General features: G+C 43.4%; 1 protein-coding gene across 1 annotated transcript in view; it reads right to left on the reverse strand.

Moving 5' to 3' along the window:
* The window catches only part of RBM20 (RNA binding motif protein 20), a 372,020-nt gene that overhangs the window by 188,827 nt on the left and 156,079 nt on the right, over positions 1-27,114 (reverse strand). The window contains exon 2 of the mRNA XM_063962633.1: positions 3,731-4,622. Within this exon, the coding sequence (XP_063818703.1) occupies positions 3,731-4,622 (892 nt within the window). The remainder of the gene's footprint in view (positions 1-3,730; positions 4,623-27,114) is intronic.

A 27,114-nucleotide genomic window follows, 5' to 3' on the forward strand; every position in this document is an offset into this window, starting at 1 on the left:
GGAAGGCCCTGCTCGCAAGCTTACACTCTATAGAATTATTATTATTATATATTATTATTATTATTGTGCGGTGTAACTTAAAGTGATTAGTTTCCTACTACGCAGTAACTGGAGTGAGCGGATACCTGCGGAACAGAAGCGAGGGCTCATGGTGCGAAGGAATAAACACGCGTGTATACAGTATACGCCGGGAGCCAACACTCACCTGCTGTCAGCCGGCGCAGTTCATTTCCCTGCGCTACCTAGTAGCCATTTACTGGAATCTCAGGGCAGGGAGCCAGGTTTATGACATGACACGGGCCCTTGTGATCCCAGAGAGGCATTCTGATTACATGAGGACTAATGAGGCACGCACAAGATGCGCCAAGTTTTCGGGTTAGACCAGGGTCAGACTGACATTGCCTGTTTCATATACAAGCAGTTGCTCCCGAATGTCAACGCCTCTGGATTATATCAACGATACTTTTAAGTCTGACATCTCTCTGGCCGAGTGTTGAGGGATTATCTGTGCGCGGAGCCGCGCACGCTATATCACAAGAGTAGCGACTCACACACCACACTGCAAGCTGAAAGCCAGTGCATTAACCCTTGCACTGACGTGGGCAGCAGTCTGATACCATTCTCAGGTTCAGATGGCGGCGGCTGGGTGGCCGCATGCCGTAGCCAAAACCGGGACTCAGATACCCTTGGTTTAGAAGATAGATGTATTACTAACAGGTTCCGTATGAGAGAAGCATGACAGCATTAGGAACATGCATCCTAGCCATATATGGTGCTGTCAGTGGATGCCGGAGAAAGTGTCACATCGTGTCACTCACAGACGGTCACATGGTGTAGACAGGCCCTTCATCAGGGGTACAGCCAGTACTCCTTTACAGGGGACAGGCAAAGTCCCATTTCCCCCACTGGGAGTCATTTATAGGCCAGGCAAGAGCTGGGAGATGTGAGATAATGATTTAGGGCAGATTTATTAAGCCTGGTGGAGTGATAAAATGGAAGGTGATAAAGTACCGGCCAATCAGCTCCTGACTTCCATGTCACAGGCTGGGTTTGAAAAGTGACAGTTAGGTGCGGACTGGCTGGTGCGTTATCTCCGTCCATTTTATCACTTCACCGGGCTTAATAAATCTGCCCCTCAGTAATAATTTCCTAGAAGGTTGATGTTGTTGAGTAATACAGGCTGAGTATCCCATATCCAAATATTCCAAAATACGGAATTTTTTGAGTGAGACTGAGATAGTAAAACCTTTGTTTTCTGATGGCTCAATGTACACAAACTTTGTTTAATACACAAAGTTATTAAATATATTGTATCAAATGACCTTCAGGCTGTGTGTATAAGGTGTATATGGAACATAAATGAATTGTGTGAATGTAGACATACTTTGTTTAATGCACAAAGTTATTAAAAATATTGGCTAAACTTACCTTCAGGCTGTGTGTATAAGATGTATATCTGGGATATTCAATTTGGCCCGAAGAGACATCGGGAGTAAAAACCCCCAATGTTTCTTTGGGTGCTGCGGTCGGTCTATTTGATTAACTCGGCCGATAAAACGTAGTTACACCCTTAAACACACAGGTTCAGTGAAACCTGTGTTTTCGGGTGAAATATAAGGGGGCTGTAATCGGGGATTTTGCTTCGCAGGTGAAACAAAATCCCGATAAGCAGCGGCATGCGCTGGCTTATCGGGGCTAATTAGATAGCCCCCGGTGGCGACACTTGTCACCCGAATTGCTGTCGGGGTAATTGAATATCGACCTACGAAACATAAATGCATTGCTCGTCGCTGGCGGCATACACACGTGCCGATAAAATGAGCGACGTCGCTCAGGAAGAGGGAAAAATGAGCAACGTCGCTCATTTTATCGTCAAGTGTGTATGGGCCTTTAAACTGGGCACACAGTACATGATGTAACAAATGATACGACGGGCATTTCAATGTCACCAAATCGCAGAACATGTGATATAGGGGGGTCATTCCGACCTGATCGCACCCTGCCGTTTTTTGCAGCGCAGCGATCAGGTCACTACTGCACGTGTATGCACCGCAATGCGCAGGCGCGTCGTACGGGTACAAAGCGGATCGTTGCTGAGCGATGGATTTTACAAAGAATCCATTCACACAGCCAAGATTTAAATATTGCCAAGGCACACTCACATATAATGGTTGCACATGGTGCAGTTGCGTGTCCTAGGGTGTCATGTCGCAGCTTCTCCATAGGTAATGCCTGAGCCACATCTGAGAAAGCCAGAAGAGCCCAACACTGCCCGGGCCCGAAATTAGACCTGGCTCTGCAACCGCTAAACCCACCAGTATTGATCGTTCCAGGTTCTCAGTAGCGGCAGCACACTGACGGGCCTGGCTGTTCTATGGCGGCACACCTGGAGACTGCTCAGGGCACATTAGTGTGCCATGGCACAGTGGTTGAAAAACACTGTAATAGGGGTTTGACAGTCAATAGGTACAAAAGATCAACATGGTCAAAATGTCCACATGTAAAAGGTCGACAGTGCTTAAGGGCGACGGGTTCAAACGTTCGACATGACAATGTTCGACACAGTGTTTTTTATTTTATTCTATTTTTAAACTGTTTCATCCTTTTACCATCCACGTGGGCTACGATTGAGGCACCTTGCCCGAAGCGTGGCGAGTGAAGCGGTACACTAATTGGTGTCCCACGCGTTTAATCATACAAAACGACACAAAAAAAGAAGCTTGTGTCGACATTTTTTTGTGTCGACCATTTCCATGTCAAACCTTTTGAATGTGTTGACCTTTTCTACCTGTCAACCTTTTCAACTGTCCCTGTTGACCTCTTGACCCCGTCGACACATGCCATGTCAACCATTTGGAATCAACCTAGTGAGTGTCGACCTCAGCATCTACACCCGTATAACAGGGCCAGACACTCGCCTACACGGAACCGTAGCTCACTCCATCTCAGTGCACGCACGGGTAGCTATATCCTTATACAGTGCTGCTAAACTTTTCATTTTCATAAATATGGATTTCCTGAATAATCGCAGCAACACAAGAGAATTCATCTGACTGCACTTTCCCAGGTAGAGCCCCAGGACACGGCGAATCCTTTAAGACAGGGTTTCCCAACTTGGTCCTCAAGGTACATCTTAACAGTTTAGGTTTTAAGGATATCCATGCTTGTGAATAGATGGCATAATCAAACTAATTTAGGTACTAATTATGGATATCCTTAAAACCTGGACTGTTAGAGTGCCTTGACGTCTGGATTTGCGTACCGCTGCTCTTGCGTAGAGGTTTGATAAATGCTTGTTTAAAAGAAAACGATGTTGTTTAATGATTTCCTCACACAACCCGGCCTATATTCCGGCAGCACAGTGGCGTCACTGGAGGATGTCGCAATTCACAGATACTGCAGCCTGCTGACCGTAGGAATATAAACACGGCCCTTCTGAGAGATGAACAGCAATATTAAGCATGTATTAGAAATTAAATATATACGATTTACCGACGGGCGGGATGCCAGCTGTCCATATCCCGACAGCGGCATCCCACCCACCAGAATGCCGGCAGCGGGGCGAGCGCAAAGAGTCCCCTTGCGGACACCCATGAGTGGGAAAAGTCCTGTTTTGCCAGGACTCTGGCTGGCGGCATTACGGGCTGGCGGGATTCCGACAGCCGGCAAATTGAGCGGATCCCTTAGAAATAAGTACATATTCAGTATAACACCCACCGGAGTCACTTACCTTTAGATTGAAGACCTTTTTGTCGCACACAGCGCAGGTGTGAGGAAGGTGCACAGGGGGAAGGCCATGGAAATCATTCAGTTCCTGCGGTTTCAGAGATGAGTTGCAAGTTACGATTTTCCCGTTATTGTGTCTGCTGAAAACCGGAGAGCTGGAGGGGCTGAATTTGGTGTCAGGAGTCGGCTCTTCCGGGTTGTACAGTTCATTTCTGGGTGACTGCCACTGGTGAGGGGCTTCCCACTGAGTGTTAGGTGCACCCTGACCAACATCTCCTTTATGGCTCATGGCGTGGTGCGGTCCATGCATCTCAAAATACTGATTTTTAAATCCAGATGGATTGTTATGTTTATGAGGGTAACGACCATCCGAGTTTTCGTCCGATCTGCAAGGGAAGCTGTGATATGAGGACTGCTCGGCCTCGGAAGTGAACGACTGGGATCCTGCGTGGAAGCCGTCAGCCTTGTTCCCACCCATCGGTTTCCCGAAAGGCTGCATAGAGTTTTGGCTCAGATTCTGGGCGTATTTTGACGGCATAGCTGTGTTTTGGGAAGGGAATCGTAAGCCTGCAGAAGGAAACCTGGCATTGTGGATGGCAGGACCGAGGGAAGCCATTCCGGCGGCTCCGTGGGCGCCCATCATGGTAGCATTTCTCAGTGGGTTGAAGAGTGGCTGGGACATAGCCACCTTGGAGAGGACTTGGTTCAGGACAGTGGCAGCGGCAGCGGTGTTACTGGTCACTGCACTCTGGGCCAATTTCAGCCTCTGTAGGGTGAGCTGAGCCTGCAGCTGAGCGAGCTGGAGACTGGCAGGAGATGGCAGAAGGGGGTTTGTGGTTCCACCCCCTAATGGGCTGTTGACATTGAAAAAGTTCTTCTCCAGAAACTGGGATGCACTGCAACGAAATATAGAAAATACTGATAAATAATGTGTTACATTTTGCAAACATTTTCTGCAAATGTTAAAGGATGGATAGAACCACGAAAATGAAAAGTTCCTTACGCGTTTAATACAACAAGCTAACAGATATATTCTGCGTATTCACTATCAAAGTATATACACACTGTGCATGCAATGCTTGTAGCAATCCTGCACTGAGATCCATAGTCACATTATCTAGTGTGCACTTCTGAACGGCAGGTGATGACGGGTGTAGTATGGCATACCAGAGCCGGAATCCCAACCGCCGGCATACCGACAGCTGGGCGAGCGCAAATGAGCCCCTTGCGGACACGGTGGCGCTGCGCTATCTATTCTCCCTCCAGGGGGGTCGTGGACCCCCAAGAGGAAGGAAAGATGTCAGTATGTCGGCTGTCGGGATTCCGGCACCGGTATACTGTGCCCTGGGACCCCGACAGCCGGCAAACTGAAGAGCACCCGGTGATGACTACTAATACTACTACTGCTGCTACTACTGCTGCCAGTGACGCTGAGGGTGGGGGGCGGGTACTAATTAACCAGGCCCATGCTTCTTGAAGGGGTCTGGGTCTGTGCACCCCCACGGCAGGTTGGCGCCGCTTCATTTTTTTTAAAGGGAACAAGGCCACACCCCTTTCCATTACCATAGCACAGGAATCCTTTCTGCAGCCCTGACAGCTGCTGCTAATACTACTTCTTTTTACTAGAACACTGAACTAATCCCCTCTTGCGCTATAAATAGTATGATATGGCTCAAAGTTCAATGAAAACAAATGAATAATTTCATATATTCTATATATTTTTTTAATACATATAATTATATATATATATATATACACTTTACAATAAACTATTAGACCGGTCAAATAAAATCACTAACAAATATATTGCCTAGCTGTAGGAGGTGGATCTTAGATAAACTCTGTGCACAGAGTATTTTTTAAAATAAAATAAAAATCAGTCCATGTATTGGATTAACAATCAATTAACCAGCTATAATTCGCACCCATGTAGTAGATAACATATTTGTACGTTGTTATATATTGGAATTCCTCAATATGTTGCCACTTAGCAAAGAAGATGGTATTGTGCAAAATGACCGCTCCACACTGGAGCCTTACGTGTAGCTTGCACCAGTAGTTGTAACACGGGAGAGTCCAATGACAAAAGAGACGGTCTCGGGCTGCGGGAACGGCGCTTCACTGGCGCCTGCTGTGCTGATTAATTACCCGACTTCCAAGCTCTATGAGTCCACGCCTCCAAGTGCCGTATGCAGACACCACAGTCACGGCTGTATTATCCCGATCTCCGTTTAGTCCATGAATATTACCGCTGGATGCTGGTATATTGCGGGGGTGCAAATAAGCTGGTACAAGGGTCCAAAATGTCTGCTTCTGACGCGTTTCGCTCCTCTTATGGGGGCTTCCTCAAAGAATGAGGAAGCCCCCATAAGAGGAGCGAAACGCGTCAGAAGCAGACATTTTGGACCCTTGTACCAGCTTATTTGCACCCCCGCAATATACCAGCATCCAGCGGTAATATTCATGGACTAAACGGAGATCGGGATAATACAGCCGTGACTGTGGTGTCTGCATACGGCACTTGGAGGCGTGGACTCATAGAGCTTGGAAGTCGGGTAATTAATCAGCACAGCAGGCGCCAGTGAAGCGCCGTTCCCGCAGCCCGAGACCGTCTCTTTTGTCATTGGACTCTCCCGTGTTACAACTACTGGTGCAAGCTACACGTAAGGCTCCAGTGTGGAGCGGTCATTTTGCACAATACCATCTTCTTTGCTAAGTGGCAACATATTGAGGAATTCCAATATATAACAACGTACAAATATGTTATCTACTACATGGGTGCGAATTATAGCTGGTTAATTGATTGTTAATCCAATACATGGACTGATTTTTATTTTATTTTTAAAAATACTCTGTGCACAGAGTTTATCTAAGATCCACCTCCTACAGCTAGGCAATATATTTGTTAGTGATTTTATTTGACCGGTCTAATAGTTTATTGTAAAGTGTATATATATATATATAATTATATGTATTAAAAAAAAATATATAGAATATATGAAATTATTCATTTGTTTTCATTGAACTTTGAGCCATATCATACTATTTATAGCGCAAGAGGGGATTAGTTCAGTGTTCTAGTGTTACCGGAGACTATAAAGTGCCGGTTCTTTTTGACTTGATTTACCCCAAGTCAAGCTCTCTCCTGCAGCTTGAGTACACAGTAATTGCAGTATTATTTGTATATAATTTTTAATACCAGTAATTCGATCATCAGAATATGGTGATGATGTATTAGCGCCTGGTTATATTCCTTTGTACTTCTTTTTACTGAATAACTGCACCGTGGTAGAAAATAGCCCCAGTACGATCTCAATACAAATATTCAGACACACACAATATAATTATACACACTCTAGTACAGAAAAAAATATACCATGAAAATGGTTCTCTCTCTCGTCACCGCTCTACCATAATGTTATGTGTTACTATACTGAATACCAGATATTTCTGTGATAATGAGGCTGATAAAAGCTGTGAGTAAAGCTGGATACCCACCTTTGCGATCACTCAGCTGAGTAGTATGTCCCTAGTTTGACTCCCTACGAGTCCCTTACATACTGTACTAGAAATAGCTTGGTGTGTAAGTCTTCTATGGGATCGGGAAGTCTGGCAGATAAATATTAAGCAGCACAAGAGGTGAGACTTCCTAATCTTGACCATTGCAGGAACGTTTTAACTTAAGCCACTTGTCAACCAACATTCCTGCAATGGAACTTCATACACACCTATACAATTGTATTCAGATTTGGGAGGCGTGTCCTAGCTCAGGCCTAAATTGCTATGTAAGAAAAAAACTGTCCAGCATGTGTGGGCTACATGCAAAAGCAGCCAGTATTTACTCCGCATGCAAACAACTAAGTGTATTTGCCCCCTTTGTTCTGCAGCACGGTTTGTACAGGTGGGAAATCATTCCTTTTTTTTCCGCTCTGCTCCTACCTCAGCATCATCCATGCTGTATATGTATAGTTATTTGTATTTGTTCTACATCTGTTTTATTTGCATTAAATAATGAATACATAAAAAATAAAGAATACAAAATTGTAGTACTAGTTATATTAAAAATATAATGAGTCTTTGCATCTTTTTGGAGAAAAGTGCTATAAAATTAAAATAATAATAATTATTATTATATTATTATTATTATTATTATTATTATTATTAATAATAATAATAATAATAATAATAATAACAACAGTAGTAGTAGTATTAATAATAATTATTATTATTATTTCTCTGACGTCCTAGTGGATGCTGGGGACTCCGTCAGGACCATGGGGGATAGCGGCTCCGCAGGAGACAGGGCACAAAAGTAAAAGCTTTAGGATCAGGTGGTGTGCACTGGCTCCTCCCCCTATGACCCTCCTCCAAGCCTCAGTTAGATTTTTGTGCCCGGCCGAGAAGGGTGCAATCTAGGTGGCTCTCCTAAAGAGCTGCTTAGAGTAAAAGTTTTGTTAGGTTTTTTATTTTCAGTGAGTCCTGCTGGCAACAGGCTCACTGCATCGAGGGACTTAGGGGAGAGAAGTGAACTCACCTGCGTGCAGGATGGATTGGCTTCTTAGGCTACTGGACACCATTAGCTCCAGAGGGAGTCGGAACACAGGTCTCACCCTGGGGTTCGTCCCGGAGCCGCGCCGCCGACCCCCTTGCAGATGCCGAAAAGTGAAGAGGTCCAGAAACCGGCGGCAGAAGACTTTTCAGTCTTCATAAGGTAGCGCACAGCACTGCAGCTGTGCGCCATTGTTGTCAGCACACTTCATAGCAGCGGTCACTGAGGGTGCAGGGCGCTGGGGGGGGCGCCCTGGGCAGCAATGATAGTACCTTATTCTGGCTAAAAATACATCACATATAGCCCCTGGGGGCTATATGGATGTATTTAACCCCTGCCAGGTCTCAGAAAAACGGGAGAAGAAGCCCGCCGAAAAGGGGGCGGGGCCTATTCTCCTCAGCACACAGCGCCATTTTCCCTCACAGAAATGCTGGTGGGAAGGCTCCCAGGCTCTCCCCTGCACTGCACTACAGAAACAGGGTTAAAACAGAGAGGGGGGGCACTTATTTGGCGATATGACTATATATATTAAAATGCTATAAGGGAAAAACACTTATATAAAGGTTGTCCCTGTATAATTATAGCGTTTTTGGTGTGTGCTGGCAAACTCTCCCTCTGTCTCCCCAAAGGGCTAGTGGGGTCCTGTCCTCTATCAGGCATTCCCTGTGTGTGTGCTGTGTGTCGGTACGTGTGTGTCGACATGTATGAGGACGATGTTGGTGAGGAGGCGGAGCAATTGCCTGTAATGGTGATGTCACTCTCTAGGGAGTCGACACCGGAATGGATGGCTTATTTAAGGAATTACGTGATAATGTCAACACGCTGCAAGGTCGGTTGACGACATGAGACGGCCGGCAAACCAATTAGTACCTGTCCAGGCGTCTAAAACACCGTCAGGGGCGTTAAAACGTCCTTTTACCTCAGTCGGTCGACACAGACACGGACACTGACTCCAGTGTCGACGGTAAAGAAACAAACGTATTTTCCTTTAGGGCCACACGTTACTTGTTAAGGGCAATGAAGGAGGTGTTACATATTTCTGATACTACAAGTACCACAAAAAAGGGTATTATGTGGAGTGTGAAAAAACTACCTGTAGTTTTTCCTGAATCAGATAAATTAAATGAAGTGTGTGATGATGCGTGGGTTTTCCCCGATAGAAAATTATTGGCGGTATACCCTTTCCCGCCAGAAGTTAGGACGCATTGGGAAACACCCCTTAGGGTGGATAAGGCGCTCACACGCTTATCAAAACAAGTGGCGGTACCGTCTCCAGATAGGGCCGCCCTCAAGGAGCCAGCTGATAGGAGGCTGGAAAATATCCTAAAAAGTATATACACACATACTGGTGTTATACTGCGACCAGCGATCGCCTCAGCCTGGATGTGCAGCGCTGGGGTGGCTTGGTCGGATTCCCTGACTGAAAATATTGATACCCTTGACAGGGACAGTATTTTATTGACTATAGAGCATTTAAAGGATGCATTTCTATATATGCGAGATGCACAGAGGGATATTTGCACTCTGGCATCAAGAGTAAGTGCGATGTCCATATCTGCCAGAAGATGTTTATGGACACGACAGTGGTCAGGTGATGCAGATTCCAAACGGCACATGGAAGTATTGCCGTATAAAGGAGAAAAAGACAACGTCTTTTCAGCCTCAGTCCTTTCGTCCCCATAAGGGCAAGCGGGCAAAAGGCCAGTCATATCTGCCATGGGATAGAGGAAAGGGAAGAAGACTGCAGCAGGCAGCCCATTCCCAGAAACAGAAGCCCTTCACCGCTTCTGCCAAGTCCTCAGCATGACGCTGGGGCCGTACAAGCGGACTCAGGTGCGGTGGGGGGGTCGTCTCAAGAGTTTCAGCACGCAGTGGGCTCACTCGCAAGTGGACCCCTGGATCCTACAAGTAGTATCCCAGGGGTACAGATTGGAAATTCGAGACGTCTCCCCCTCGCAGGTTCCTGAAGTCAGCTTTACCAACGTCTCCCTCCGACAGGGAGGCAGTAGTGGAAACAATTCACAAGCTGTATTCCCAGCAGGTGATAATCAAAGTACCCCTCCTACAACAAGGAAAGGGGTATTATTCCACACTATATTGTGGTACTGAAGCCAGACGGCTCGGTGAGACCTATTCTAAATCTGAAATAGTTGAACACTTACATACAAAGGTTCAAATCAAGATGGAGTCACTCAGAGCAGTGATAGCGAACCAGGAAGAAGGGGACTATATGGTGTCCCGGGACATCAGGGATGCTTACCTCCATGTCCCAATTTGCCCTTCTCACCAAGGGTACCTCAGGTTCGTGATACAGAACTGTCACTATCCGTTTTCAGACGCTGCCGGTTGGATTGTCCACGGCACCCCGGGTCCTTACCAAGGTAATGGCCGAAATGATGATTCTTCTTCAAAGAAAATGGACGATCTCCTGATAGGGGCAAGGTCCAGAGAACAGTTGGAGGTCGGAGTAGCACTATCTCAAGTAGTTCTACGACAGCACGGGTGGATTCTAAATATTCCAAAACCGCAGCTGTTTCCGACGACACGTCTGCTGTTCCTAGGGATGATTCTGGACACAGTCCAGAAAAAGGTGTTTCTCCCGGAGAAGAAAGCCAGGGAGTTATCCGAGCTAGTCAGGAACCTCCTAAAACCAGGAAAAGTGTCAGTGCATCATTGCACAAGGGTCCTGGGAAAAATGGTGGCTTCTTACGAAGCGATTCCATTCGGTAGATTTCACGCAAGAACTTTTCAGTGGGATCTGCTGGAAAAATGGTCCGGATCGCATCTTCAGATGCATCAGCGGATAACCCTGTCTCCAAGGACAAGGGTGTTTCGTCTGCGGTGGCTGCAGAGTGCTCATCTACTAAAGGGCCGCAGATTCGGCATTCAGGACTGGGTCCTGGTGACCACGGATGCCAGCCTGAGAGGCTGGGGAGCAGTCACACAGGGAAAAAATTTCCAGGGAGTGTGATCAAGTCTGGAGAATTCTCTCCACATAAATATACTGGAGCTAAGGGCAAGTTACAATGTTCTAAGCTTAGCAAGACCTCTGCTTCAAGGTCAGCCGGTATTGATCCAGTGGGACAACATCACGGCAGTCGCCCACGTAAACAGACAGGGCGGCACAAGAAGCAGGAGGGCAATGGCAGAAACTGCAAGGATTCTTCGCTGGGCGAAAAATCATGTGATAGCACTGTCAGCAGTGTTCATTCCGGGAGTGGACAACTGGGAAGCAGACTTCCTCAGCAGGCACGACCTCCACCCGGGAGAGTGGGGACTTCATCGGGAAGTATTCCACATGATTGTGAACCGTTGGGAAAGACCAAAGGTGGACATGATGGCGTCCCGCCTGAACAAAAAACTGGACAGGTATTGCGCCAGGTCAAGAGACCCTCAAGCAATATCTGTGGACGTTCTAGTAACACCGTGGGTGTACCAGTCGGTGTATGTGTTCCCTCCTCTGCTTCTCATAACCAAGGTACTGAGAATTATAAGACGTAGAGGAGTAAGAACTATACTCGTGGCTCCGGATTGGCCAAGAAGGACGTGGCACCCCGAACTTCCAGAAATGCTCACAGAGGACTCATGGCCTCTGCCGCTAAGAAGGGACTTGCTTCAGCAAGTACCAGGTCTGTTCCAAGACTTACCGCGGCTGCGTTTGACGGCATGGCGGTGGAACGCCAGATCCTAAGGGAAAAAGGCATTCCGGAAGAGGTCATTCCTACCCTGGTCAAAGCCAGGAAGGAGGTGACCGCAAAACATTATCACCACATGTGGCGAAAATATGTTGCGTGGTGTGAGGCCAGGAAGGCCCCACGAAGAAATTTCAACTCGGTCGATTCCTGCATTTCCTGCAAACAGGAGTGTCTATGGGCCTCAAATTGGGGTCCATTAAGGTTCAAATTTCGGCCCTGTCAATTTTCTTCCAGAAAGAATTGGCTTCAGTTCCTGAAGTCCAGAAGTTTGTCAAGGGAGTATTGCATATACAACCCCCTTTTTGTGCCTCCAGTGGCACTGTGGGATCTCAACGTAGTTCTGGGATTCCTCAAATCACATTTTAAACCGCTCAAATCTGTGGATTTGAAATATCTCACATGAAAAGTGACCATGCTGTTGGCCCTGGCCTCGGCCAGGCGAGTGTCAGAATTGGCGGCTTTGTCTCACAAAAGCCATATCTGATTGTCCATTCGGACAGGGCAGAGCTGCGGACTCGTCCCCAGTTTCTTCCTAAGGTGGTGTCAGCGTTTCACCTGAACCAGCTTATTGTGGTACCTGCGGCTACTAGGGACTTGGAGGACTCCAAGTTGATAGATGTTGTCAGGGCCCTGAAAATATAGGTTTCCAGGACGGCTGGAGTCAGGAAAACTGACTCGCTGTTATCCTGTATGCACCCAACAAACTGGGTGCTCTTGCTTCTAAGCAGACGATTGCTCGTTGGATTTGTAGCACATTTCAACTTGCACATTCTGTGGCAGGCCTGCCACAGCCTAAATCTGTCAAGGCCCATTCCACAAGGAAGGTGGGCTCATCCTGGGCGGCTGCCCGAGGGGTCTCGGCATTACAACTTTGCCGAGCAGCTACGTGGTCGGGGGAGAACACGTTTGTAAAATTCTACAAATTTGATACCCTGGCTAAAGAGGACCTGGAGTTCTCTCATTCGGTGCTGCAGAGTCATCCGCACTCTCCCGCCCGTTTGGGAGCTTTGGTATAATCCCCATGGTCCTTACGGAGTCCCCAGCATCCACTAGGACGTCAGAGAAAATAAGATTTTACTTACCGATAAATCTATTTCTCGTAGTCCGTAGTGGATGCTGGGCGCCCATCCCAAGTGCGGATTGTCTGCAATACTTGTACATAGTTATTGTTACAAAAATCGGGTTATTATTGTTGTGAGCCATCTTTTCAGAGGCTCCGCTGTTATCATGCTGTTAACTGGGTTCAGATCACAGGTTGTACAGTGTGATTGGTGTGGCTGGTATGAGTCTTACCCGGGATTCAAAATCTTTCCTTATTGTGTACGCTCGTCCGGGCACAGTATCCTAACTGAGGCTTGGAGGAGGGTCATAGGGGGAGGAGCCAGTGCACACCAGGTAGTCCTAAAGCTTTCTTTAGATGTGCCCAGTCTCCTGCGGAGCCGCTATTCCCCATGGTCCTGACGGAGTCCCCAGCATCCACTACGGACTACGAGAAATAGATTTATCGGTAAGTAAAATCTTATTTTTATTATTAATAATAATAATAATAATAATAATAATAACAACAACAACAATAATAATAATAATAATGTGTCTTTTTAGCCTGCAAAATATTTTTTTTTAAATAATGTCTTATTCTTTATACATTTTACATCTTTTTTTGCTGTTTTCTAAAAAATTTAAAGAAAGCAGGTTTTTCTGATTGTTTTTGAGCATGCCAGCTTGAATTTATTTCTCTAAATTAGGTATTCCTGTTCAGTGTTGGACTGGGGCATGAAGGGACCACCTTCCAGTGATAGGGGCCCATATTTAAGAGTGTGGCCAGTCTCTAGTTGGGGTTCATGAGCAAAGCCCTTGATAAATATATATATATGCTAAATACTGCTAGTGCATGCATGAATGTACCAGATAAATACCAGAAATGTACTGTAAAAAATACACCATAGTCCTGTGCAGTATAATGTAACTTATGTATAATGTATAATTCTAATGCACAGTCTGGAACCTGATCCCTAGAGAAGGAGGTGGGGGGCCAGGTAGGAGGCCCACCTGGGGGGTTTCCCCTGCACCCCTGTGGGCCAGTCCAGTCCTGTTGAACACCTTGGTGAATCTTATTTTACCCATTTTTTTTATTTAGTAACCCAAAAATATTAAGGGGCATATCCAATTGGCCATAAGATTTTTTTTCATGTATATGTTTGACTTTGACCTGTATTATATTGGCTATTCTGTTGTTGTATTCACTCGCTTCTCTTTAATAATAACACGTCACCCTTGACTTATTTTTATGTTATGTCATTTCACACTATTTTTAATATTTGACACATTCGCTTTTTGGAAATTCATCTCATGCTAGTAATTGGTTTATACCATAGCACTTTATATATACACATGTACACCTGCTATGTTGTTTCACAATGTCATTTCTTTCTGTAAAATGCTGAAAATCTTCAATAAATATATTTAAAAAAATAATAATTTTTTTCATTCAAGGATTTATCATAGCTTTTTTCAACTAAATTGACTGTTTTAATGCAAATATGTTGGGACTTTGGGGGCAATTCCAAGTTGATCGCAGCAGGAAATTTTTTAGCAATTGGGCAAAACCATGTGCACTGCAGGGGGGGGGGGGGGGGGCAGATATAACATGTGCAGAAAGAGTTAGATTTGGGTGGGTTATTTTGTTTCTGTGCAGGGTAAATACTGGCTGCTTTATTGTTACACTGCAAATTAGATTGCAGATTGAACACACCACACCCAAATCTAACTCTCTCTCTGCACATGTTATATCTGCCTCCCCTGCAGTACATATGGTTTTGCCCAATTGCTAACAAAAATCCTGCTGCGATCAACTCAGAATTACCCCCTTTGTTCAAAACCCCTGTTTCCCCCCCCCCCTTCCTTATGATTAAGTAGGTAATTAGAAGTTTTTAATTAGCTTAAATAAGGTAAAAATTACATGTCATTATTGGGGTGAAATTCTGCAATGTACAGAGTGATGGGTTAAAAGATGTAGGACAGGTATTTAAGTGGCTTAAAATTACTTTAGCTAACAGACATTTTTTATGTACCTTTAAAAATAAGTAAAGCATTGATTTGCTTAAAAAAAACCTGTTGTTAAAAAATAGTAAAAATCATCTATTTAAAAGTTGGGACAGTAATAGGTATCTTTAATGTGAACAAATATTAATTTGTCTGTCTGTTAGGATACAGGCTGAATTCCCCTTTTACCATGGGTTTTGCAGAAATAATTATCATGCAGCATTATTTCTATTGGCTAGGGAAAGAACCAGGAGCAGGCATAGCTGCATTAATCAGATATTGGGCACGATAGACATGTTAACTTTTGCCACAATAAACAAAAATCTCTTGCGGCCTTAGATTTTTTGTATTTTGTATAATAATAATAATAATAATAATAATAATAATAAAAAATGCTTTGGCTGGCAATATTGTTTTCTAAATAATGTGTTATTCTTTATACATTTTTCAATTGTAACTTATTTTGATGTTTTAAAATTTTTTGAAGAAAGACGATTTTTTTTTGTTTTTCTTATTTGAGATTGTTTTCCAGCAAATTAGCTAATAGACATTTTTTATACTCCCCTGAAAATAAGTAGGGCATTTATTTGCTTAGAAAATAGTTCCCTATAAATTTTTAACTGTTGTTAAAAATAGGAAAATCATCTATTTACAAGCTATTACTAGGTCCAAATATTTTTCTTGTGGGACAGTAATAGGTTATCTTTAACGTGAACAAATACTAATTTATTTTTTAGGATACAGACTGAATTCCCCATCTACTGTGGGTTTTGCAGAAAAAAATTTCCGCGCCCAATTATTTAAATTGGATAGCGGGAGAATCGGGACCACACATAGCTGCTTAAATTTGAAATTGGTCACCGAAGACATGTTAATTTTTGCTACCAAAAGTTTGCGGCCAATTGGATATATATATATTTTTCTATGTTATGAATATACTTTTACTGAAACCTATGCATTGCATATATACTTGTTAATCATTTAAAAACAAAAAAGACTTAATAATACAATTTTCCAGTAATTAAAAAAAATAATAATTACTTTGTGCCAGATCATTTTGTTTCGTAAACAATGCACAACAGCTAAGAAATAGCACTGTAACTTCATAAATTTGACAACCTCAGGAGTATTTAACAATAGGATACAAACAGAACAGGTAGCACCCAATCTGACATTGCGGATGATTTACTAATGGAATGGAAAAGTGTAAATGTAACAGGAATTCGTTTTCTTTGGTCTAGATAATAAAAACGGGACTGACTTGTATGACACATAGCTATTGTGTCCCTGCACTCTTCACTAAACAAGACTAGATGGATGCTACTGTAGTTTTGCAATGTAATTCCAATAATGTTGCGTTGATTAGGGCCTTCCATGTATGTATGTATGTGTGAGTGACAGATGCTGCTGCCTGTGCTGATTTTCAGAATTACCAAATCGACAATTGGAAATATATATAGTAGTTGTGGTAACGCTACAATAACCCGGTGAAGACAAGGCAGAGGTAGTCTCATTTAGTTCCAACACTAGTCTAGAACTTTCTATAGGCAAAAGCCTACTTCTATGTAATATCAGTATTGGTCCGACAATTACACATCCACAAAGTTAGCATGTAAAACTGGGCAGGATGACTTTTGCTATTTCCAACACCAGTAGCTCCTGTCTCTCTATTTTCACTCTCACTGCTTGGGTGTGCAAGTTGTTTTTAACTTAGTGCTTTAAAGGGGTGTGAACAGTTTGTTTAGGATTCCATGGTGCTAAAGTATCAAGACCACGGGATTAACTGAGCAATGCCGGCGACGGACGTGATGAGACGTTTAAATTAGAAAAACAAGCTGCACCTGCGATTTACGTTAACGGAGAACTAGCACTTAAACACAGTGGCTTTCTGAAATCTTATCTGAGCACTTATCGCAGAGAAACCAAGAAGGGCCCAGTCATCGTTTCCATCTAAGAGCTTCACAAACAGGCCATATGACACGGAGGGAGATGGCGGGACACGTCTGCGTACAAAGAGGCAGGGGGCCTCTACCGACGTGTTGACACCAAGGCTTCAATCTGACTTACAGATCGATCACATTCAGACAGTAAATGAGCGGAACGATGACAGCAATGCAGTGCATTAAACGTATTAATTTGTTTCTGTGTAAACCGCTTAAAAGAGAAATATAAACTACAAATGATGATGGGTTATGGAATTACAGCGATATGACATGTCCAGTAATAATGATGAGACAGCCTATTAGTTCGGTTCAGTGTGAGTAGCCTCCTGCACACAGGCTAAGAAACGTACTGCAATTTCGGCTGAGGGGTGATCCTGACGTAGACCACCCGGGTCAGATATTTGTATATGTACAGAAGTGTGACCAGGACGGGTAACTTACAGTACTTATCACAGAACACCCAGCGATGGCAGTCATGTTGCAGGCTAAGTACTAAGGGGTCTAGTAGACAGAAATAAAGTCGCAGCCAATCAGCTCCTAACTGTCATTTTTCAATGTCTGTGACATGGCAGTTGGGAGCTGATTGTCTGATACTTTATCTCTCTCGACGTTATCGCTCTCCAAGTATTAGTAAATAGACCCCAAAGTACCAACCAACCAGCTCCTCACTGTCATTTTTCAAACACAGCCTGTATCATGGCAGTGAGGAGCTGATTGGCTGGTACTGTATCTCCCTCCATGTTATCACTATACGAGCCTTAATACATTTCCCCTCCTCCGCTGTGCGCAGATGGCAGGAAAAATTAGCATGGGATTAGCGTGATACCATGGTGGTTACCGCTATCTTTATGGGTGATATTATTAATTTACGTAAACTTGCCCCAATAAATCACAGATGTTATGGAGGCTATTCATGGCGATAAGACATGCTACTTCAGGCCAATTTATCAGGACACGTTACCAGTGTCGGAGCATCCGATAAAACGTTGTCCAGGTGAAGGGTTTAAAGTACAGTATAGTGAAAGCTTTTTAAAGCTTATTAAATTGCCCCAAATCGCTGTCCACACATTTGGGGACGGCTGTAGAAATTTATTTAGTGTACAACGCAGCATTAAGCATAAATGACGCTGGTCCTGCAAGTACTGAAAATCATACGGAAACTGTTTGGATAAATAGGCCCCTAAGCCAGTGTTCTGTGTAAGAGACATTCCTTACTTACTATGGGGTATATGTACTAAGCTTTAGAGAGATAAAGTGGCCAGAGATAAATGGGTCTATTTACTAGGCCATGGAGAGAGATAAAGTACCAATCAACCAGCGCCAAACTGTCATTTTTAAAACACAGCCTGTAACATGGCAGTTAGGAGCTGATTGGCTGCTACTTTATCTCTCTCCAAAGCTGTGTACATCACGCTTTGAGCAGTTTCTGTTTGTGCACTGATATTGCTCAGTGATTACATTTTATCCAGACATGAAAACACTTTAGAACCCGAATTTCCATAACCATATCTGTATACTGTATGTCCTGTATACCCTTTTCTAGCTGAACTAATAAGGCTGTCTCAAACACATTGCGTGCTCTACTTTTAAGGGGCTGGCGATGGTAGGAAAAATCTCCCCAATCCCCCCCCTACTGATACATTTTTCTAATGGCCAGTAACACATGGGCGTACTGTGTACTGTGCAGATCGTGTCTGCTGAGCATTTCTGCAATTATCTATGCTACACGGCCGCTGCCTCTCAGGGCACAAGGCTGGTTTATCAGCGCCAAACCTGAAACATCCCCATATAGAGAAGTGGCAACTGCATAACTACAGCCAGCACCCCCGTCTTCTCCCCCGGTGCAGCTTTACAATGCAAAATATGAATTATAATGTATAGCGCTGCTAAATGTGCAGCTGTGTTACAGGAGTAACGCCCTACTACTGCGATCCGCCATTGTTTTATAGCTTTCCAGTTGTGATATCGCGAGCAACAATTCCTCATTGTGTTAGTCCCGAAACTTGTTTTATGTTTTTAAGAAACTGATTCAGACTGCTTAAGATAACCCTCAACAATAACAAACTGGAAAATAAAAGTGTCTGAGCAATAGGTGTGCTAGTATTCATTTCTATACAAATAATAATAACAATAATAATAATAATAAAAATAATAAATAATAATTCTGTTTGTGTAAAGACTTGATTATGAGTGAATCTGCAGGTTCTAGGCTATTTGCTGCGCTATATAAGAAACTGCTAATAAATAAATAATAAATAAATAAATACGCTGTTAATTGTACACATGGTAATTTCCAAAACAATTCCACTATAGGTAGGAAAGCCTATGGTAAGTCCTGCCTTGTACAATACAACTTTAATGGGCAAAACTGACTCCTGGATTTGCTTCTACCTGGCGTTAGACGAATTTACAAACTCACAAGATTCTATAGAGTGTAAGCTTGCGAGCAGGGCCTTCCTACCTCTATGTCTGTCTGTTTTACCCAGTTTTGTTCTATTACTGTTGTTCTAATTGTAAAGCGAAACGGAATATGCTGCGCTATATAAGAAACTGTTAATAAATAAATAAATAAATAAATATACAAGAGGATGTTGCCATAGGGAAAGCAAGTGGGAAAAGCAGAAACAACATGATCACATTGTCACGGTCATGTTAGCACTGTTTTCTGTACTGCGTGCTTTCCTCTTCAATGTTATCCTACTTTCATAGATAACATGAAGACACAGATAATACCACCGTAACATAAAAATAATAATAATAATAATAATAATAATAATATAATAATTATATATATATATATATATATATATATATATATATATATACAGTTGTGCTCATAAGTTTACATACCCTAGCAGAATTTGTGATTTTCTGGCCATTTGTCAGAGAATATGAATGATAACTCACAAACTTTTCTTTCACTCATGGTTAGTGGTTGGGTGAAGCCATTTATTGTCAAACAACTGTGTTTACTCTTTTTAAATCATAATGACAACAGAAAATACCCAAATGACCCTGATCAAAACATATGAGCACAACTGTATATATATATACATATATATATATATATATATATATATATATATATATATAATCTGCAAGTAGGTTCGGCACTCACAACTATTATGCAGCCACCTGCATGCCCTTGTACACATGTGCATATATTCCAGGCATTTTCTGCAATAGCAGAATACCAACATGGCACATGTCTCCGAAACATTGAAGGAGTAAATTATTTTCTAACATACCCTGCACCATGTTTGTATTCTGCTAATGCAGAAAACGCCTGGAAAAAAAAAAAGAATCTATACATATATCTATCTATCTATCTATCTATCTATCTATCTATCTATCTATCTATCTATCTATCTATCTATCTATCTATCTATCTATCTACGTACATATATAGCCATATATATATATATATATATATATATAAAAAACACACGTCAAGTGCCATTTTAGCTGTTACAGCACAATATAAGGAAACACACTAAAACCCTTTTCAAGTTTGGGCTGGCTCACATGGAACACTGGAATTATGCCTGTTAATGGATTATACATAACCTTGTACTGTAACAGAGCATTATGTAAGCCGTCTCAGATCCTCCTCAGAACCACACGCGCTAACACTTCTGAATGCAGCGTTAAACTGCTGCAAAGGGAATACTCGTCAGGCAGTGCATATACTGGTCCTTGCCCTTACATGAGTATTTTCACTATCAGTGGCAAAGCGCGTTTCGCAGGCTTTAAGAACACACGTTTAAGGGGCTTATGTGGCCTTAGGAGCAATTAAAAAAGGAACATATTTGACCTCGGTCAAACCGTGTTGCACTGCAGGTGGAGCAGCTTAAACATGTGCAGAGATTTAGAATTGAGAAGATACGTGTCCTAGATTAACTCTGAATTTCAAAGCAAAGCTACCCCATATTTGTGAACTATATGCAAAAGCCACCATTGTTTACCCTGCATGCAAAAATAATAAATGTGTTTGCCCCCTTGTGTTGCAACATGGTTTGTCCAGTAGCAAATTGCTCATATATTTGCTCCCAAACCTGCATAAGCCCCTTAAAATTAATGTCTCGCTTGGGGCAATCCAATTCAGTTTGATATGCTCGCCAATTAGATCAGCATTGTGATTTTGCGTCACCTCCACACAATCTTGCAATTCAATTCCAAACTCCTGGACAAGTTTTAGAGCAAATTAACATTTTTAACCTCACCCCCCCCTAAGCATGGGAAAAGGTGGGGAAATATATATATATTTTTAAGTTAAAAATGCCGGGACACTGTGCAGAACCTCTGGTGCACCTCTGACCAAGAAATGCCAGGACACTGTGCAGAACCTCTGGTGCACCTCTGACCAAGAAATGCCAGGACACTGTGCAAAACCTCTGATGCATCCGACCAAGAAATGCCGGGACACTGCGCAGAACCTGTGGTGCACCTGACCATGAAATTCCGGGACACTGTGCAGAACCTCTGGTGCATCTCTGACCAAGAAATGCTGGGACACTGTGCAGAACCTCTGGTGCACCTGACCAAGAAATGCCGGGACACGGTTTGTGTAGAATCTCTGGTGTACCTGACCAAGAAATGCCGGGACACTGCGCAGAACCTCTGGTGCACCTCTGACCACGAAATGCCGGGACACTGCGCAGAACCTCTGGTGCACCTCTGACCACGAAATGCCGGGACACTGTGCAGAACATCTGGTGCACCTCTGACCACGAAATGCCAGGACACTGTGTAGAACATCTGGTGCACCTCTGACCAAGAAACGCCGGGACACTGTGCAGAACCTCTGGTGCACCTCTGATCAAGAAATACCGGGACACTGTGTAGAACATCTGGTGCACCTCTGACCAAGAAATGCCGGGACACTGTGTAGAACATCTGGTGCACCTCTGACCAAGAAATGCCGGGACACTGTGCAGAACCTCTGGTGCACCTCTGACCACGAAATGCCGGGACACTGTGTAGAACATCTGGTGCACCTCTGACCAAGAAATGCCGGGACACTGTGCAGAAACTCTGGTGCACCTCTGACCAAGAAATGCCGGGACACTGGGGGTCATTCCGAGTTGTTCGCTCGCTAGCAGTTTTAGCAGCCGTGCAAACGCTATGTCACTTAGCAGAAGTGCGAACGAAAGGATCGCAGAGCGGCGGCAAAGTATTTTTGTGCAGTTTTAGAGTAGCTCAAAACCTACTCAGCGCTTGCGATCACTTCAGACTGTTCAGTTCGTTTTGCCGTCACAAACACGCCCTGCGTTCGCCCAGCCACGCCTGCATTTTTCCTGCCACGCCTGCGTTTTTTTGAACACTCCCTGAAAACGGTCAGTTGACACCCAGAAACGCCCTCTTCCTGTCAATCACTCTGCGGCCAGCAGTGCGACTGAAAAGCTTTGCTAGACCCTGTGTGAAACGACATCGTTCGTTGTAATAGTACTTCGCACGTGCGCATTGCGCCGCATACGCATGCGCAGAAGTGCTGTTTTTTTGCCTCATCGCTGCACAGCGAACGAATGCAGCTAGCGATCAACTCGCAATGACCCCCACTGTGCAGAACCTCTGGTGCACTTGACCAAGAAATGCCAGGACACTGTGCAGAACCTCTGGTGCACTTGACCAAGAAATGCCAGGACACTGTGCAGAACCTGTGGTGCACCTGACCAAGAAATGCCGGGACACTGACTGTGCAGAACCTCTGGTGACCAAGAATAATCAGGCATTTAAATAGCACAATTTGTCCAATATTGACATGTCAGTTTTCAGATGAATTTCTCTAAAAACCTCAAAAATGAGGTAAATGATGAGGGGCAGAGATATGCGCAGTATGTAAATGATGTGGGTCAGAAATGCAGGGGTAAATGATGAGGGACAGGTATGTATGGGTAAATGATGTGGAATAGGTATACGCAGGGTGTAAATGATGTGGGGCAGATATGCAGGGGTAAATGATGAGGGGCAGATATGCAGGGGTAAATGATGAGGGGCAGATATGCGGGGGTAAATGATGAGTGGCAGATATGCGGGGGGTAAATGATGAGTGGCAGATATGCAGGGGTAAATGATGAGTGGCAGATATGCGGGGGGTAAATGATGAGTGGCAGATATGCAGGGGGTAAATGATGTGAAGCAGATATGCAGGGGTAAATGATGAGGGGCAGATATGTGGGGGTAAATGATGTGGGGCAGATATGCGGGGGTAAATGATGAGGGGCAGATATGTGGGGGTAAATGATGTGGGGCAGATATGCGGGGGTAAATGATGTGGGGCAGATATGCGGGGATTAATGATGTGAGGCAGATATGCGGGGGTAAATGATGTGAGGCAGATATGCGGAGGTAAATGATGTGGGGCAGATATGCAGCGGTAAATGATGTGAGGCAGATATGCGGGGGTTAATGATGTGAGGCAGATATGCAGGGGTTAATGATGTAGGGCAGATATGCGGAGGTAAATGATATGAGGCAGATATGCAGGGGTAAATGATGAGGGGCAGATTTGCGGGGGTAAATGATGAGGGGCAGATATGCGGGGGGGTAAATGTTGTGGGGCATATTTGCGGGGGTAAATGATGAGGGGCACATATGCGTGGGTAAATGTTGTGCGGCAGATTTGCGGGGGTAAATGATATGGGGCAGACATATGTGTGGTGTTGCATTTATGGGAAAACGCTTTTGAACTTGCAGGTGTGAGTTAAAAGATTTTTCCAACATTTTGCAAACTTGCCATAAGCACTGAAAAGGGACATTAATTGTTTTTACCCCAAAATACTGTACAGACTTTCATTTGCTGGAAAACACTCGCTGCCGACCAGTTTTCACCTTTACTACAAAAAAAATGTAAAAATCAACCATATGACACTTATTGTATAAAGTCATCCACTACTCTGCTTATGCCCACTGGCCGCCTTCTAGTACCGCTCCACCATGTTACTTGCCACTTTTGGGGGTTTCAGGCTGATTACCCCATTTTATCATGTACTGTACTTCTCTCTGGTTGCACACTGCAGAATTAATGTGCAATATTGCGGCTATTCCCGGGAATGGCCTTTTACAATTAAATTGCAAGAAGTGCGGGACAGATAGTCGCCGCCCAGACAGAGTAAAAATCCGCCCCGTGCAAGTCTGCGCACAACGTGCAAATATCTCTGTGAACGCCGGTCAGCTGCAAATCTGTTCGCAACTCACTCACCATCGAATGATTTTTCCAGTCTGTGCAGTCTGTGCGCAGCCTAGGACCTACTCCTACAGTGTGATACACACAGGCTGATTGGGGCCGGAGCTGACGTCACACACCCGCCCTGAAAACACTTCGGAACGCCTGCGTTTTTCCTGACCCTCCCAGAAAACGGACAGCTTACCACCCCCAAATCCATATGCATGCGCAATCAATCGATAATCGTCCGCCTTGCGGAATCGCACAAAAGTGATCAGGCCTGAATCAGGTGTAACGTATATATTAGCTAGTTTCATTTTATATTTCTAAATGCCACAATTAGTCTTCTATAGGTGTAACTTATATTTTTCTTATATTCTACAGTTCCGTTTAGCCTTTAGCTCCAAAATCCCAGCGTCTCTACTATAACATCAGTAACATAGAGTTATGTATGATTATGTCTTTCTTGTACAGCGCACGCTGGTCTAATCTGATCATTCTTTGCCATGGCTGACATTAAACAATTCATTTGATATTTATCTTATACAGTATACGCCATTAATTTAAATATACTATGAATACTCGTTTCAAGGTCGTTCCTATTCTACGGGGTTTATTTATGAAGCATCGGGTTGTAAAACCTAATGCTTCTGATAATGTTTATGCCCGATATTTACAACCGGACGCTGCGTAAATAAATCCCTAAGCGTGAGACTGGTATTTGCCTGAATATTTATATCATATAATGATAATGATAACGTTCTATTATATAATACAGGTTGAGTCTCCCTTATCCAAAATGCTTGGGACCAGAGGTATTTTGGATATGGGATTTTTCCGTATTTTGGAATAATTGCATACCATAATGAGATATCATGGTGATGGGACCTAAATCTAAGCACAGAATGCATTTATGTTACATATACACCTTATACACACGGCCTGAAGGTCATTTTAGCCAATATTTTTTAGAACTTTGTGCATTAAACAAAGTGTGTGTACAGTCACACAATTCATTTATGTTTCATATACACCTTATACACACAGCCTGAAGGTAATTTAATACAATATTTTTAATAACTTTGTGTATTAAACAAAGTCTGTGTACATTGAGCCATCAGAAAACAAAGGTTTCACTATCTCACTCTCACTCAAAAAAGTCCGTATTTCGGAATATTCCGTATTTCGGAATATTTGGATATGGGATACACAACCTGTATAATGTTAATACAGGTTGAGTATCCCTTATCCAAAATTCAAAATCCCACATTTTTGGGTCCCCTAGTGAGATAATGACACATATCTATATATATTATGTTTTATATATATATATATATATATATCGATATATAAACATAATATATAATATATATGTCATTTTGTCAGTAGGGGAACCAAAAATGTGGGATTTTGAATTTTGGATAAGGGATACTCAACCTGTATAGCATTTTTTCAGTAAAAATACTAAAATTGCTTTAAATGGATGATTAAAAATATTATCATTAAACCCCAGCTCCTCAATTACACAATGTAAATTAACGGTTGGCTGGAATAGAATTCAGAAGAATCTTTTATAACCAGATTTAATATTAATGTGAATGGTACAATGTGGATGTGTTGATTGATAACAATATAACGGCAAAGCATATACCGGACACATTTATTCCACAACAATAGATTAGGAAATGTAGCAGAAACATCAATATTATATCACTGAAAAAAATATTGTTTGAGCAGCCCAAAAAAAAAAATTCTGTGTGACTTCTTCATCTTTCTGTAAATACCTGAACCGCCATCACCTGACATAATACTAAGTATACATAAAGGCATGAACCAAATCCCTATTCACCGGCTAGGCACGTGCTAAGTAATATTTATGTTACAGTCTGCCTTAAGGCAAAAGTCGGAAATAAATAAAAAGCGATGAAACAAAACATATATTCAGGTTAGGAAGTAGCCCTGATAATGACACAAACGTATTACACGTCTGTATATTCTTTATGTGACAGTACGTACCACGTGTTTCTCCTATCGTAACACAAACTGGGGCAATAAACTTACTGTGAAGTTCATAAAATGCAGAACTGACAAAACAAAGGGGAACTTCTCAGATCCACGTTACCATTCTGAATTTATTCCAAGTATCGTACTTAAGACACCACACGAAAAACCCTGAGAGGACTCTATCACTTGTATTTGTGGGGTTTTGCAGATACCCGAGACCCAAAGCTCTCTATGTAAACATGTGTAAAGCATGGGAGAGTACACCGGCCGCAAGTCTTCCCAGAACACACCACATATTTGCACACTTCTTCATAAACGATGTACATTACCAAAGAATGACGAGGAATGACACGTACTTCTATACAGACACAGATCAACTTGCCCCAAGCTTGTGCACGGTTTAACCCCTTCTTTCTAGGGAGAGAGCTCCCTGCCGTCTCCATTCCGAGGCTCGGACGGCGTCACTTAAGGCTTGCTTCACCCTACGGTAACGGGAAGAGGCCACGGATTCCTCTAGCACACACAAGTTATTTTTCTCCTGTCCCCAGTGACCTTGGTACCCATATGTAGCCTCAGCCCAACTTTTAAGGCTTTCCACCAGCATTTATGAGGCATGCAAGGTCAGATAGAGATCGCCTAGTTAAACCAAAAATATTTAGTGGAGCGACAAAGAAGGGAGAGAGGTGTCGCAAGCAATGCCAGAACAGTAGACAAGCCTACCTTACTCCAACGAGACGTGACTCCCCAGAGTAGTGGAGACGGGTACGGTGTGAAATTCCTCCCTATTGAACGACTTCCACCCCTCTCCGCAGAGAGCGCACATATTGTGCTAGCTGTATAATCTCCCAGTATTTACAGTCCCTCTTCCCATCAAACCGCACAACTTTTCATGAACTGGCAACACAAAGGCCGTATGGAACGTCACATGCCCTGTGGGATTGATAACGTTACACACACAGGCACAATATGACTTGATGTGTATTCCATATG

Source organism: Pseudophryne corroboree, chromosome 3 (assembly GCF_028390025.1).
Source record: "Pseudophryne corroboree isolate aPseCor3 chromosome 3, aPseCor3.hap2, whole genome shotgun sequence".
Classification (NCBI taxonomy): Eukaryota; Metazoa; Chordata; class Amphibia; order Anura; family Myobatrachidae; genus Pseudophryne; species Pseudophryne corroboree.